We start from the raw sequence: 13,994 nt of genomic DNA on the forward strand, positions 1-13,994 counted from the left end.
TTTTACATTGGACCGTGACCAATTCAGGAGGAGAGGTTGAGGCGACTAAATATGGAGAACCCCAAGCTGGAGCGGACTCGTGGCTCGTGTTCAGCGGTAGCCGTGTGGCTCTCTGGGCTCACGGACATTCTTCAAAGGAGGTTCGAGTTTTTGGCAAAATCGGGAGTTTCTGCAATGTCGCCTTTGGGGGGCGATAACCCCGACCCTCACAGCACACGGCACAGACTGGCGGGACACGCAATCCAGGTCGCTTTTAATTCACAATTAAACAGAAGCCACCATTCGCTGGTTACATCATTTCCCAGCAAACGGTCCCACCCGCACCTAAGGCACTGTGCACAGCTTTGCCAATCAATGTGTTCCCACCGCACAGTCTCGGCTTGCTCACTGCAAGACTCCACGCCCTCAGTTGTGGACTGACATTATTCCAGCAATGGGGATGAGTGAGTCGCGATGATTCTGAAGTTTTTGCAAATGGACTTTCACAAAAAAAGTCCAAGTGGTGTCCTGCTGCTCACGTGCATTGAGGCAGCGCTCATCCCCTATTCACAGCCTTGAGCCGTGATGGAAATCCACATTCCGAGTCTCTCGTAGGACAATCATTGTTAACTTCCTTCCACACAAAGTGTGGTATCTCATATTCTCACCCTGGAAGGATTGTGGGCTGAGTCACCCCCCCAACCAACCAGATTTTGTAATTGCAACCTTCTGGTTGAGAGCTGCTCGCCCTGCTGCTGAGCCACTTGGCAGGTCACTCTCTCTCCGTTCGCCTTGAGCTTTGGAGAGGGCCAAACGGCAAGAGTGAGATCTCCAAAACCACTTTGCTAAAGTGGGGATACTGAGCTGTCCGCATTTATGCATGCGGATTCTATACTGTTCTTGACCCATGCGTATCTCCTGGGGAGATAAGTGGTTTAAACATTCAAAATACGGCATATAACCTTTGTGTATTAAAAAAAACACTTCTATATTTTGTACAAATGAATGCCATAAGCCACTTTGTAAAACTGCTTTAGGTTATGAAAAATGAATGCGTGTCATTTGAAACAAATGCAGTCATCCGAGCCATCAGCTGATGGAAATTGCACATTTGTTTGACGGGGATCCATATAATCACAGATATAAATAAATTAACGTGAAAATCTGTAATGGTGCAAAGCAACAACGTAAAAATTGCACCTTTGCCAATACTCCTGTCCATATCATCAACAAGTACAGCTACAGGCTGGTGTAAATGTATAAGTGTATCTGTGCATCTGTGAGCAAAATCACCTGTGTTGTCCGTGTGTAAGCGTGTTAGCATGTGTGAAACAGTAGTTGCTTGAGACATTTGCCAACTTTTTATTCGCCTACAACAGGGGTGGGCAACTTGCGGCTCCGGAGCCGCGTGCGGCGGCTCTTTGAGGACTGCTTCGTGGCTCCCGACACAATAATCGCAAAGTAAAAACACCCTCGTTATTCATTTTCTTTGGTTCTTTCGATAAAGTCACGTAGAATGAGAATAAAATAATAAAAGAACACAATAAAATTCTCACGACGTTTCGGCCACAACGCAAGCGGCCGTCTTCAGGTGAAAGGAACAGACCTGTCGGGACGACAGAGCTTCAATGAACGATGTTAAGATTCGGATTGGGAACATGTAGACAATATGACTACCTCTTCGGCTGCCACTATGTCGACCAAATGTAGGGACAATTTGATTTCCAAATTCAATCACCTCTCCAACAAAAAATCGGATCCACACACCGAAAAGATAGACGTCAACAAAGTCATAATTAATCGTAGTAACAGTTCCATTTCTGATGGCCTGAAATCCGTTTTAGCTAAAGGTCTAAACTTTGCTGTCACACCGAGACACATACCAGTTAATGATATCATTGCCCATGTCGACGTTGCACTCAAGGGCTTGAGTCACATCTCTGCAGACGTAGCAAGATCAGAAATCACTGCAACCCTCAAAAACGCTAAGATGTCACCTAGCAACATCAGCAAAGATGAACGCTTTGAATGATCTCAATTAAAAAAGACAGGTGATATTGTCGTCCTCTCAGCCGACAAGGGCAATGCCACTGTCATCATGGACAAAACAGAATATAACAACAAAATTCAAGAACTACTCAACGATGACAGCTATACAAAAATAAAAAGATATCCCACCAACAGCTTGATTACCAAAACGAACAAAATCATCTCTGATTCAACAGCATTAATTGATCAGACCAAACAGTTCTCGTTGAAACCCTCTGTTGCCAGACCACCAAGATTATATGGCCTCCCAAAGATACACAAAGAAGATACACCCCTTCGTCCCATCGTCTCTACTATCAACTCCCCCACCTATAAACTAGCACGTTTTCTTGCTGATATACTACGACCTTTCACTGGAAAAACCACCTCTGCGGTACTAAATTCCACTCACCTAGTATCGACAATCAAAGGGATGTCCCTGTCCCCAGACGACCTGCTTGTCAGTTTTGATGTGGTGTCCTTGTTCACAAAAGTTCCGGTACCTGATACCATCGCTATCATTGAAGACCTGGTTCATCAAGGACTGCACACTGATGTACCCCCCCTGGTGAGACATTGCTTAACCAACACATACTTCACCTGGAATGGAACTTTCTACAAACAAACTGAGGGCACCCCAATGGGCTCCCCCCTATCTCCGGTTGTAGCCAACGTATTCATGGAAAAATTCGAAACGGACGCCATCCAGACTGCCACTCAACGCCGGACCTTATGGAAGAGGTACGTAGATGACACTTTTGTCATCTGGCCACATGGCCAGCCTGCTCTAGACCAATTCCGCGACCACATCAATTCCATACACCCAGCCATCAGATTTACCATGGAGGTCGAAAAAGATGGCAAAGTACCCTTTTTGGATGTCTTAATTAAAAGGAGACCTGATGGTTCAATGAGCCACTCTGTCTACATGAAAGCTACCCATACAGATGCTTACTTGAAACCGGATTCCCACCACCATCCATCCCAGAAGAACTCCCTCATCAAGACTCTACACCATAGAGCCCAATGCATTTCCAACCAGGAACACATTACCAGTGAACTCAAGCACGTACACCAGGCTCTCAGAGCTAATGGTTACTCCGACTACACAATCCGCAAAGCCATCACTCCAGTCAGGAAGAAGGATCCTCTTGTTGAGCCACTCAAAACCATCACCTTACCCTACATTGCAGGGGTCACAAAAAAGATCTCCAAAATCCTGAATAAACACAAGATCCAGGTCCGATTCAACACAGTACATAAAATCCGTGATCTGGTTCCATCTGTAAAATATGCTGTTCCAGACATACAGTACCCGGGCGTTTATAAACTAAAGTGCCTCTGTGGTAGTAGCTACATTGGAGAAACCAAACGACACATCTCGGACCGCATCCGCGAACATAAAGCAGACTTGAAACACGGCAGAACGAACTCCTCTGCCGTGGCAGATCACTGTTATAATTCAGTGGGCTCACATGACATTGACTTCTCCAAGACAGAGGTTATTTGCAAACCAACCGGCTACCATGAGAAATTCGTTCATGAGGCCATCCACATATACAAACAGAGACAATTTCAACCGAGAAGATGGATTCTGGCTTAGTAACCATTGGAAAGATGTTTTAAACAATTTCGGTTCTTAATTGTATTTTACGATGACCTTCAGACCGCAGCTCTTTCGCTGGCACTGACTCTTAATACCTCTCACACCACGGTTAATGGTATGGTTTATAACATGGAGTATAACAGCGCCTCGCAGCTGTTTCTCCCCTCCTTCCTCCTCCGCTCCGACCATGGATGGACTCGTCCGTCTGAACGGGGCTCGTAGCTGTCCGTGGTGCTGAAGTGGAAGGTAAGAATCCACCCGTTTTTTCACCATATAACACTGTGATATAACATTTAGGTAGTTTATATTTTTGTTTTTATTGGTTTACTATATGGTATTCATTATATAGTGTAGTGTATACCCAGTTAATGTTAATAGCTCAGCTTATTGTAGAATATATTGAGTACATTTATTATATTGATGTAATTTAGAATCAGGTTTTTCACATCGGTTTACTGTATGACAGTTGAGTTGTTGCAGCCCCCTTTGGCGTCCATGTACGAGGTGCCTCTGTGGATGTGTAGGCTTTGACTTTAACATCTATTTCTGTGACCAGTCACAAGCTAATCCCTTAGCTATTTCAATGCTAAATTACTAGTTGCCTTTGTGGATGTGTAGGTTTTTACTTTAACATAGCCATTTCCGTGACCAGTCACAAGCTAATCCCTCAGCTATTTGATATGTAAAACCCCTTTGTCAAGGTGCCTCACTTCTCCCAACCAGCTTAAAGTCGCTACGAATATTAACAGCGTTCATTGAAGCTCTGTGGATGTGTAGGCCTTTACTTTAACATCTATTTCTGTGACCAGTCACAAGCTAATCCCTTAGCTATTCCAATGCTAAATTACTAGTTGCCTCTGTAGATGTGTAGGTTTTGACTTTAACATAGCCATTTCTGTGACCAGTCACAATATAATCCCTCAGCTATTTGATATGTAAACCCCTTTGTCAAGGTGCCTCACTTCTCCCAACCAGCTTAAAAGTCGCTACGAATCTTAACATCGTTCATTGAAGCTCTGTCGTCCCGACAGGTCTGTTCCTTTCACCTGAAGACGGCCGCTTGCGTTGTGGCCGAAACGTCGTGAGAATTTTATTGTGTTATTTTATTAATTTATTCTCATTCTACGTGACTTTACCGAAAGAACCAAAGAAGATGAATCCTTGCAGTCACGAAAGCTTTAAATCGAAACCCTCCTAATTATTTTCGATCAATGGTGAACGTCTAAAAGCCCAACAATTATTTGAAATGCGACAAGTCATTGTGCGTGCGCTGTTCTTAAAATAGTGATTAATAAAAATACATGGTTTGACGTGATTCATTCAGGACCGTCTTTGTATTCACATGCATTGCAGCTCTCGAAATATTGAGTTTTTTTACCGAATTCTAAGAAAATAGCTCTTCTTGTTGTATTCGTTGCCGACCCCTGGCCAGTACATATCACATTGTTCAAACGAATATCCAAAAACTCACAAAGACCCAGAACTAACAGAGGACCCTTGCCCATGAACTGAATATAAATATCGGTCTAAAGTTTGCTTGTGTTGAACCAATGCTGCTCAAATGATGGACTTCCATTGGTTTGTGTAGCTAATTGGGATGTGTAATTTTTTGTATTTTGTTACTTATAACTCTCCAGCATTATTATTGTGTCATGTATTACATTAGCATCAGTCACCACTCATGACCTCCGATACAAGTGCATGTACGTATGCAGTGCGTGTGCATGAGGTGGACATGTTGATGCTCATATGTATGCGTTCATGTGTACGGTTTGTAAATAGCATTCAGAATTGTTTGATTAAAAACCTTCACAGAAGGAAAACTTGAAACAAAAAGCAACCAAATTCAATAAAATAGCACACAAAATATGACATCTATAGAACTAGGGGCATGCAAATCGACACAGCCACACGGCACAACACCAACAGGGGAACTCACACACTGGCGTGCAACAGGAACCCCACACTACCCCAGCGTTATCGTGATAGATAACTCTCCTTGACAATGTTGACGTGAACATCTGTATAACTATGCTTAAATAAGACACAACTCAAAAAAGCACAAGCAGGTTGCTTGTGCACACGCAGCCTCGCACGAGTTGTGAAGCTCAGTAAATGAGAAAGCAGGAACATGAGAACACTGTTCCTGTATTAGATGCGCCTCTACAGGACATGCATGAAGCGTTGCCTCGAGTGGCCACGATGTTGGTGCCTACAGCCACGTCCATTCCACGTTCTACAGGGTGCCAAGTTCCGTGCACAGACGCACTCGTGATCCAGCGGACGATCTCACCAACACGAGCAAATCCTTCACCAAGGGGGATTTCTTTATACAACAATCATGATATGTTACCCAGGAAAGCCACTTGGTTCACAATTGGAAGATACATTAATTAAATTTTGTCAATAACATTGCATGCTTATCATTCATGAAGTGGTGGCTACCTCGGTTTGACTGCCAGACACGGCTAACATCAGTGATGAGTGATATCTGAAGCTACCGTGGACTCCTATTTTAAATCTGCACTGACCACTGTGGTGAAGTATGGTCAAACCACCCCTATGAGCAACACAGAGTGGGGAGCCTTCATCCAGCGGTGGCTTGGCAAAAGGGCTGCAGCTGTAGTCTGCTGACACGAGTGATGCATGTGTGGGCTCATTATGAACACATCATGACCTGATCTTGAGATGCTTCGGAACAGGGTTAATATTGCTTAGCTCTCCTATTTATTTGTTCGTTTGAGTCAAGACTACTTGAATAACAGTACAGTCTACTGCTATTTCAATCCACTGCTGCATGAAGCCCTCCCCATGGTGTCAGCCATGGAGCCTATTCAAGTACAATACAAGTCGTTCCTGGATGAGCCAAGGACATCGTCATCATCAGTATTATTATTGACAAACACAAAACGCGGTGTTTGTAGTTCGGCTCCCTGCCCAATCACATTTCATGCATAAACACAATCACAACACAATCACAGCAACACATTGGCACATACAATGAATGAAACACATATCATGGCTGCAATGACAACAAATCACAATTTGCTAAGTAAGCAGAGCAAGACACTGGGTTTCCAATGAAGGGGCTAGACCAGTGTTCTTCATTGCAAGGCCCGTGGGTCACTGGCGGTCCCTGGTGGCCTTTAGTGCGGCCCCTAACAAGACACAACACGTGACAACACCCCCCATCATCGTGCTGCTGGAAAACCCCCAATGGTTTCAAATGTGTGGCGGCCCTCTTACTGATGATGTCTTATTGGCAAAAGTGCTCCCCCCCCTCTGAAAACTAGTGAAGAACACTGGACTAGATGGTCACAGCCCAAACATTTTGAACTCGCAACCTTCTGACCCGAGCCGCTCGCTCGACCACTGAGCTGCCATTGTTACACGACGGCGAACTATGGTTCAATGGTGCAGATACGGAAAATAACACGAAACCGGTCTTAACGAGCCAGCAGTCGCAACCCACACATCTTACGATTCGCCTTGAACACGGCAATGCTTGCGGACGTGTTCTCGTGAACAGGGGAGTGTGCAGTCACCAACACCGCGTTGTGCGCGCAGTCACCACCACCGCGCCTCATGTGCGGTCACCGCACACCGCAAGTGGTTCGAGTTGAGAGGGCTTGAAGGCCACTTTGACCAAGGCTGTCCAGGGATGTAACGGCAATGGTGACGTACGGGGATCCTGACCCTTACGGCACTTTGCTGTCACCGGTGTACAACATTCAAACACACGCAAATCATCGACAGCCTACTGGCTGTACCGCCTTGCTCCTCTCACATGGAATTATATTGCATTTGTTTTACATTACAAAAAAACATTCTGACCCAGCCATTAGATGCTGAAGAGATGTGAAGGCAGGCCCATGGGTCTCTGTGTAAGTCTATGAGGTCTCGCCAGTCTACAGGTTTCTTCTGAGTCTTTGGATATCCATGAAGTCTATCGGTATCTCTGTATGTCTATGTCTTTTTAATATCGGTAATATCAGATTTTCATCCCTCTTATGTATTGTAATTTTAATTCATCAATAATGTGTTTAAATTATGTTACCACTGATGTTAGCCATAGCTGTAAATCGAACTGAAATTGCTAGGTCCATAGTGCAGTGAGCTAATCACTCTGCCACCAATCCATCTATGGTTATCTATGTAAGTTTTATGGGTCTCTATATATGGGTCTATATGCCAATCTATGGGTCCGTGTAAATTTATGCACGTTTCCGGGTCTCAATGCAAGTCCTCGGGTATCGGTGAATCCGAGGCTTGCGTGATGCCACACAGGCCATCCTCCACGCGACTCTTTGGCTGGAAGGCACAAGGAACGGAGAAGCCGCATGAGAGAGCCACATGGACACGTACGCACCTCGGCTCCGGAGAGACAGACCCCTCCCATTCACTGTAAATTACATAGTCTAGAGGGCAATTGCAAAATCCACGCGATGGATGTGCTTGTGTTGCTGATGAGAGCAAGGACCTGGGCAGACGGTTGTGTTAAGGGGTCAGGCTTCTGGGAAACACTGGCAATGTGGCCTGAGTCAGAGATCCCCTCTTCCCTTGCAGCTGAAATGACAAACGTGAAGGTAAGAAAGTGTATAGGAGAGCATCAACGTACTTTTAAGTTTAAAAAATAAAAACAACACAAAATATAGATCGAAAATGTAAAAGTGTGCAAAGAATCAAAATGGGGAGATTCGTACTTGGAAATTACACCTAGAGACAGAAAGAGGAGCACGTGGATTAGAGAACGCAGGCAGGTTAGAGACATTGTCCCACTTAGGAGACCGGTCATGGCTAGAAGGTACGATGGCCGAACAATCCGGAATAGTGACAGAGTGGCCGCCAGGAGCTGAGCACGCCCGAGAGGACACTTGCCGAGGAGATGGTGCTTTAAAATCAGTTCATGTGCCGGTGTTGGAATGGATCATTACATCGAAGTGTCGTGAAAGGTTGTAGCGGCTAGGGGAGGACTTCATCCAGCAGTGGATTGACCATGGCTGAGGTATTTTCTGGGTGTGTCCGAGTGTATTCTGGTGTACCCAGGTATATCTAGGTGTTCCCATGTGTACCCAGGTGTGTCTGGGCATTACCCAGGTGTATCCGGGTGCACTCAGGTGTACTCAGGAGTACCCATGTGTATCCAGGTGTTACCCAGGTGTATCCAGGTGTATCCAGGTGTTACCCAGGTGTATCCAGTTGTTACCCAAGTGTATCCAGGTGTACCCAGGTGTATCCAGGTTTTACCCAGGTGTACCCAGTTGTCTCCAGGTGTTACCCAAGTGGGTCCAGGTGTTACCTGGGTGTCTCTTGGTGTTATACAGGTGTGTCAGGGTGTTACCAAAGTGTATCTAGGTGTGTCCACGTGTGTTCAGATGTACCCAAGTGTGTCCGGGTGTGTCCAGGCATAACCTGGGTGTGCCCAGGTATACCTATGTGTACCCGGGTGTTACTCAGGTGTGTCCGGGCATTACCCGGGTGTCTCTGGGCAGGCGCACCTGTTTGGTGAGGCGGCTGTGCAGGTTGCTCTTCAGAAGCCATTGGTGTTGCAAGGCCCCCTTGGCACTCAGCCGCCACCTAATAAAGAGAGTGGTAGCGCAGCAATTAGCGCAAATAGTTCAGTTCCTCATCACTTCCGTCATCAGTGCCGGTTGTTATCTTATGGTGATTAGGATGTCTAGACTCTTCCTACCTCTCTCGAATTTTAAGCTGAGAGCTGGCATGGTTTTGTGAATTTATGAAAAATCCAGATACATGTGTAGTGACATCGCGGGATGTCACTGTGCAGTGCCGGCCCTAGAGGCACGGTGTGCGGTGTAGCGACATCATGGACACCACAATGGTGTGGGTGTAGTACCGGCCCTAGAGGGGCCTGGTGAGCGCTGATTGATAGCGCTGGATGGCACCACACTTGGTGTGCAGTACGGCAGGGCCGTAAGAATGAGGTTACTAAAGGCCATGGCACTCTGGCTGACCCGAGAGGACACGTGACCAGTTAAGTCTCCAAAGGGGCCCAAGTGGTCACGTGATTGGGATCCAGATCCTTCCCGAGGATTCTGGAAGGTGGTCGTGGCCAAGGGCGGAGCCAGCCACGCCGCAGAGAATAGAAGACGGGTCCCCAGGGGGACCAGGGTTGTTGTTGTTCATCTTGAAGAAACCTTGGTCTACGTTCTCCGCTCAACGAGTCTCCAACACGTGGACCTGGACCTGAGCTGTGGTCTCGGTCCGTAGTAGCTAGTGGCGTTGTAATTAGTGTAGTTAGCCTGGTGGTCACCACCATAGGTTGTTATTCTGTTAAGGGGAAGTTACCCCATGTGTTGGTGTTAAATAAATGTGTTGCCTCCAAGTATACGTCTGCGACTCAGTTGAACTCACTACACATGTAACGTGGTGGGTTAAACCACGAGGTTATATGGGCATGTATTGTACCACACACCAGCTGTCAGCATTCACCTCTTGCATTCCTATGGCAGGCACGACTCTATCCATAGAACAATCACTGGTGACTTACCCACAAAGCGGTTCCCCATTTAGAGTATTGACCCCAAAGTATAATGGCCTGAGTCAACCCCCTCGCTCAAGTACTGAGCCACCCGGCCGGACAACACTGCCTCAACTCAAACACACGCACACACACATGCAGACGAGCACGCACACCCACGCACACGTGCACAGGCACACTCTATCGCACACACTCATGCACGTATAAGCGCACGAGCGTGCATGCGCACACACGGACACGCATACAACATGCACACATGGACACGCGACACGCGTAAACGCACGGACACGCATACACGCACGGACATGCATACACGCACACACTCAAAACGCACACATGCACGCGCACTGGCACACTGGAACGCACACATGCATGCACGCATAAGCGCGCATGCCTGCACGCGCACACAGACACGGGTACACACACGGACACACATACATGCACACACTCAAACGCGCACATGCACACACACACGTGCACAGGTGCAAAGGCACACTGAAACGCACACGTGTATGTATGCATAAGCGCACACGCCTGCACGTGCACACACGGACAAGCGTACACGCAAATACCCACACAAGCACGTGCACACTCACCCCTTCCCCTTGACGAGGAGGTTTGTAATGAAGTCCTTTGCGTCTTCAGACACCTCGCTAAACACCTCCCCATCAAACTCCCAGTTGGAGGTAACGATGTTGTTCAGTGTCTCACTCTCATCGTCACCCAGGAATGGAGAGAGGCCACTGAGGCTGGGACACATGGAGCCAAGGGGGAAGTGGAGACAGAAACGCAGGACATGGGAGTCATGGGCAACACGGGGATGTGGTGACACAGAAACAGGGATATGTAATTTTCAAATAATATTTAAATTAAATCTTGACTTAAAGCCTTCGTGGCTGCAGGAATTCATACTCTTTGGGTCTTTCAGTTGTGTTGTGATCGAAACGTCGTGGCTTTTTGTTATTTTATTTGAACCATCTACGTAACTTTACCGAAAGACCTAAAGAATATCAATTCCTGCAGTCACGAAAGCTTTAAGTAAATATTTAAATGCCTCTACGGGGAGGGTTTCCACACAACTATTAGATATTTTAACAAACTTCGAGACAAGAAGGCTCATCTGATCGAGTCGCTCACATTTCTTATGAGATGCTGCGACACTAAGGTAATACCGATCGCCTTTACACTGACATCTGCTGCTATCACATCTCCTAATGCTGAACGGATCTTGTTCAGGGCCGGTTTAGCCCTGATCTCAGAGAGAATAACATTGCTCCGATTTGAACTAGATATTTTAGACAAGACTCTCCTGAAATCACACTTAACATTGACGGAAAAAATGTCTACATCTGAATGGGAACATGTAGGTAACATGACAGCCTCTTCAGCTGCCTCAATGTCAGCTAAATGCAAAGATAACCTGATTTCCAAGTTCAACCTCATTTCCAAGAAGAAGCCAGATCCACACATTAAAAAGTTAGACGTTGACAAAATTGTTATCAATCAGAGTAACAGTCTAATTTCCGATATCCTAAAATCGGTTCTAGCTAAAGGGTTGAATTTCGCAGTCACCCCTAAACACATCCCAGTGGTTGATATCATTGCCCAGGTCGATGTAGCCCTTAAGGGTTTGGGACACATTACTGCAGACGTGGCAAGATCGGAAAATAACAAAATTCAGAACCTACTTAATGATGGTAGCTATACAAAAATTAAAAGAGATCCCACCAATAGCTTAGTTACAAATACCAACAATATCATCACCGATTCGACATCTTTAATCGAACCAACCACGCGGTTTTCCTTAAAACCCTCTGCTGTTAGACCACCCAGATTGTATGGCTTGCCAAAAATCCATAAAGAAGGTACACCCCTTCGTCCTATCATCTCCACCATTGACTCACCCACCCACAAACTGGCCTGATTTATGTCTGAGACCTTACAACCATTCACTGGCAAGACCACCTCAGCTGTACTTACCTCAGCTCACTTGGTATCATTAATTAAGGACATATCACTATCTCCAGGTGATTTGCTCGTGAGTTTCGATGTATTCTCTTTGTTTACCAAAGTTTCTGTGCCTGACACCATTGCAATCATTGAAGACTTGGTCCAACAAGGACTGAATGCTGATGTCCTGGCCCGGGTGAGAGTGTTGGTGAGGCAGTGGCCTCACCAACACTTACTTCACCTGGAATGGAACATTCTACAAACAAGTTGAAGGTACCCCATTGGTACTCCCTTATCTCCAGTTGTAGCCAATGTTTTCATGGAAAAGTTTGAGACAGATGCCATCCAGGCATCCACTCTACGTCCGTCCTTGTGGAAGAGGTACATAGATGACACGTTCATCATCTGGCCATATGGCCGACCAGCTCTGAACCAATTCCTCAACCACATCAATTCCATACACCCAGCCATCAAATTCACCATGGAAGTGGAAAAGGATGGCAAGCTACCATTCTTGGATGTTTTAATCGAAAAGAGACCAGATGGCTCAATAGGACACTCTGTCTACAGGAAAGCCACCCATATGGATGCCTACCTAAAACCTGACTCCCACCACCATCCATCCCAGAAGAATTCCCTCATCAAAACTCTACACCATAGAGCTCGATGCATTTCCGACCATCATCACCTAGCCAGTGAGTTGGAACATGTACACCAATCTCTCAAAATGAATGGATATTCAGACTACACAATCCGTAAAGCTATCACCCCAACTGTTGGGAAATAACCATCTGAGGACCACATCAAAACCATCACCTTGCCATACCATAGCAGGGGTCACCAAAAATATTTCCAAAATCATGAACAAACACAAGATCCAGGTTCGATTTAACACAGTACGGATCTGATCCATCTGTGAAGGATGTGATCCCTGATATGCAATACTCCGGCGTCTATAAAATAAGCTGTGTCTGTGGCAGTAGTTACATTGGGGAAACTAAGCGACATGTATCAGACCGTGTTCGTGAACATAAGGCAGATCTGAAACACTGTAGGACCAATACCTTAGCCGTGGCTGATCATTGTTTTAATGCGGTGGGCTCACATGAAATTAATTTCTCTAAGACGAAGGTACTTTGCAAACCCACTGACTATCAACAAAGATTCGTTCATGAAGCCATCCATATGTAGTGACATCGCGGATGTCACTGTATGGTGCCGGCCCTAGAGGGGCATGGCGTGCGATGTACTCACATCGCGGACACCACATATGTAGCAGCATCCTGCATGTCACAAAGTAATGACGGCTCTAGCAAGGTACGGAGTGCGATGCACCGTCATCGCGGACACCCCGTAGGTAGGTATAGTACCAGCCCTAGTGAGGGCTTGGTGAGCGCTGGGATAGCGCAATGGCACAACGCATGGCGTGCAGTGCTGTCTCCCACCGGAGGGAGTGAGAGAGTGTCAGCCCGGGGACAGGGTTACCCTGGGTCATGGCACTCTGGTTGACCCCGAAGGCACGTGACCGGTAACGTCTACAGGGGGGCCCCCAGATGGGGGCTAAAGGGTGGTCACGTGTCCGAGGAAAGTTGTCTCAAGAAGAGTCGAGAGCCAGAGCTCTCTCGAAGGTGGGCGGGGCCAAGGGCGGAGCCGGCCCCGACCCGGGAGCATGTAAGCCGGGTCACCACAGGGACCGGGGTTCGTTGTTGCTACCGTCATCCGAAAATCTACGTTCTACATCTACAAGAGTCTCCAACACTTGGTCCGGAACCTGAGCCGGGGTCTGGTCCATTGTAGCTAACTCCCAGTGTGTTAGTGTAGTTAGTCGGGTGGTCCACCTCCCTAGGCTGTTATCTGGTAAAAGGGGCAGCTACACGTTTGTGTATTTGTGTAATAAATGTGTTGCCTCTAAGAAGTACGTCTGCGACT

General features: G+C 46.5%; 1 protein-coding gene across 1 annotated transcript in view; it reads right to left on the minus strand.

Moving 5' to 3' along the window:
- Positions 1-236: 236 nt before the first annotated feature.
- The window catches only part of LOC116954143 (uncharacterized), a 36,165-nt gene continuing 22,407 nt past the window's right edge, over positions 237-13,994 (minus strand). The window contains exons 11-14 of the mRNA XM_032974606.2: positions 10,712-10,864; positions 9,112-9,190; positions 8,094-8,179; positions 237-7,924 (exon numbers count right to left, since the gene is read on the minus strand). Coding sequence (XP_032830497.2) covers positions 8,111-8,179; positions 9,112-9,190; positions 10,712-10,864 — 301 coding nt within the window. The 3' untranslated portion in view covers positions 237-7,924; positions 8,094-8,110. The remainder of the gene's footprint in view (positions 7,925-8,093; positions 8,180-9,111; positions 9,191-10,711; positions 10,865-13,994) is intronic.

This window comes from Petromyzon marinus, chromosome 54 (genome assembly GCF_048934315.1).
Source record: "Petromyzon marinus isolate PM22_M1 ecotype Great Lakes invasive population chromosome 54, UKy_Petmar_22M1.pri1.0, whole genome shotgun sequence".
Classification (NCBI taxonomy): Eukaryota; Metazoa; Chordata; class Hyperoartia; order Petromyzontiformes; family Petromyzontidae; genus Petromyzon; species Petromyzon marinus.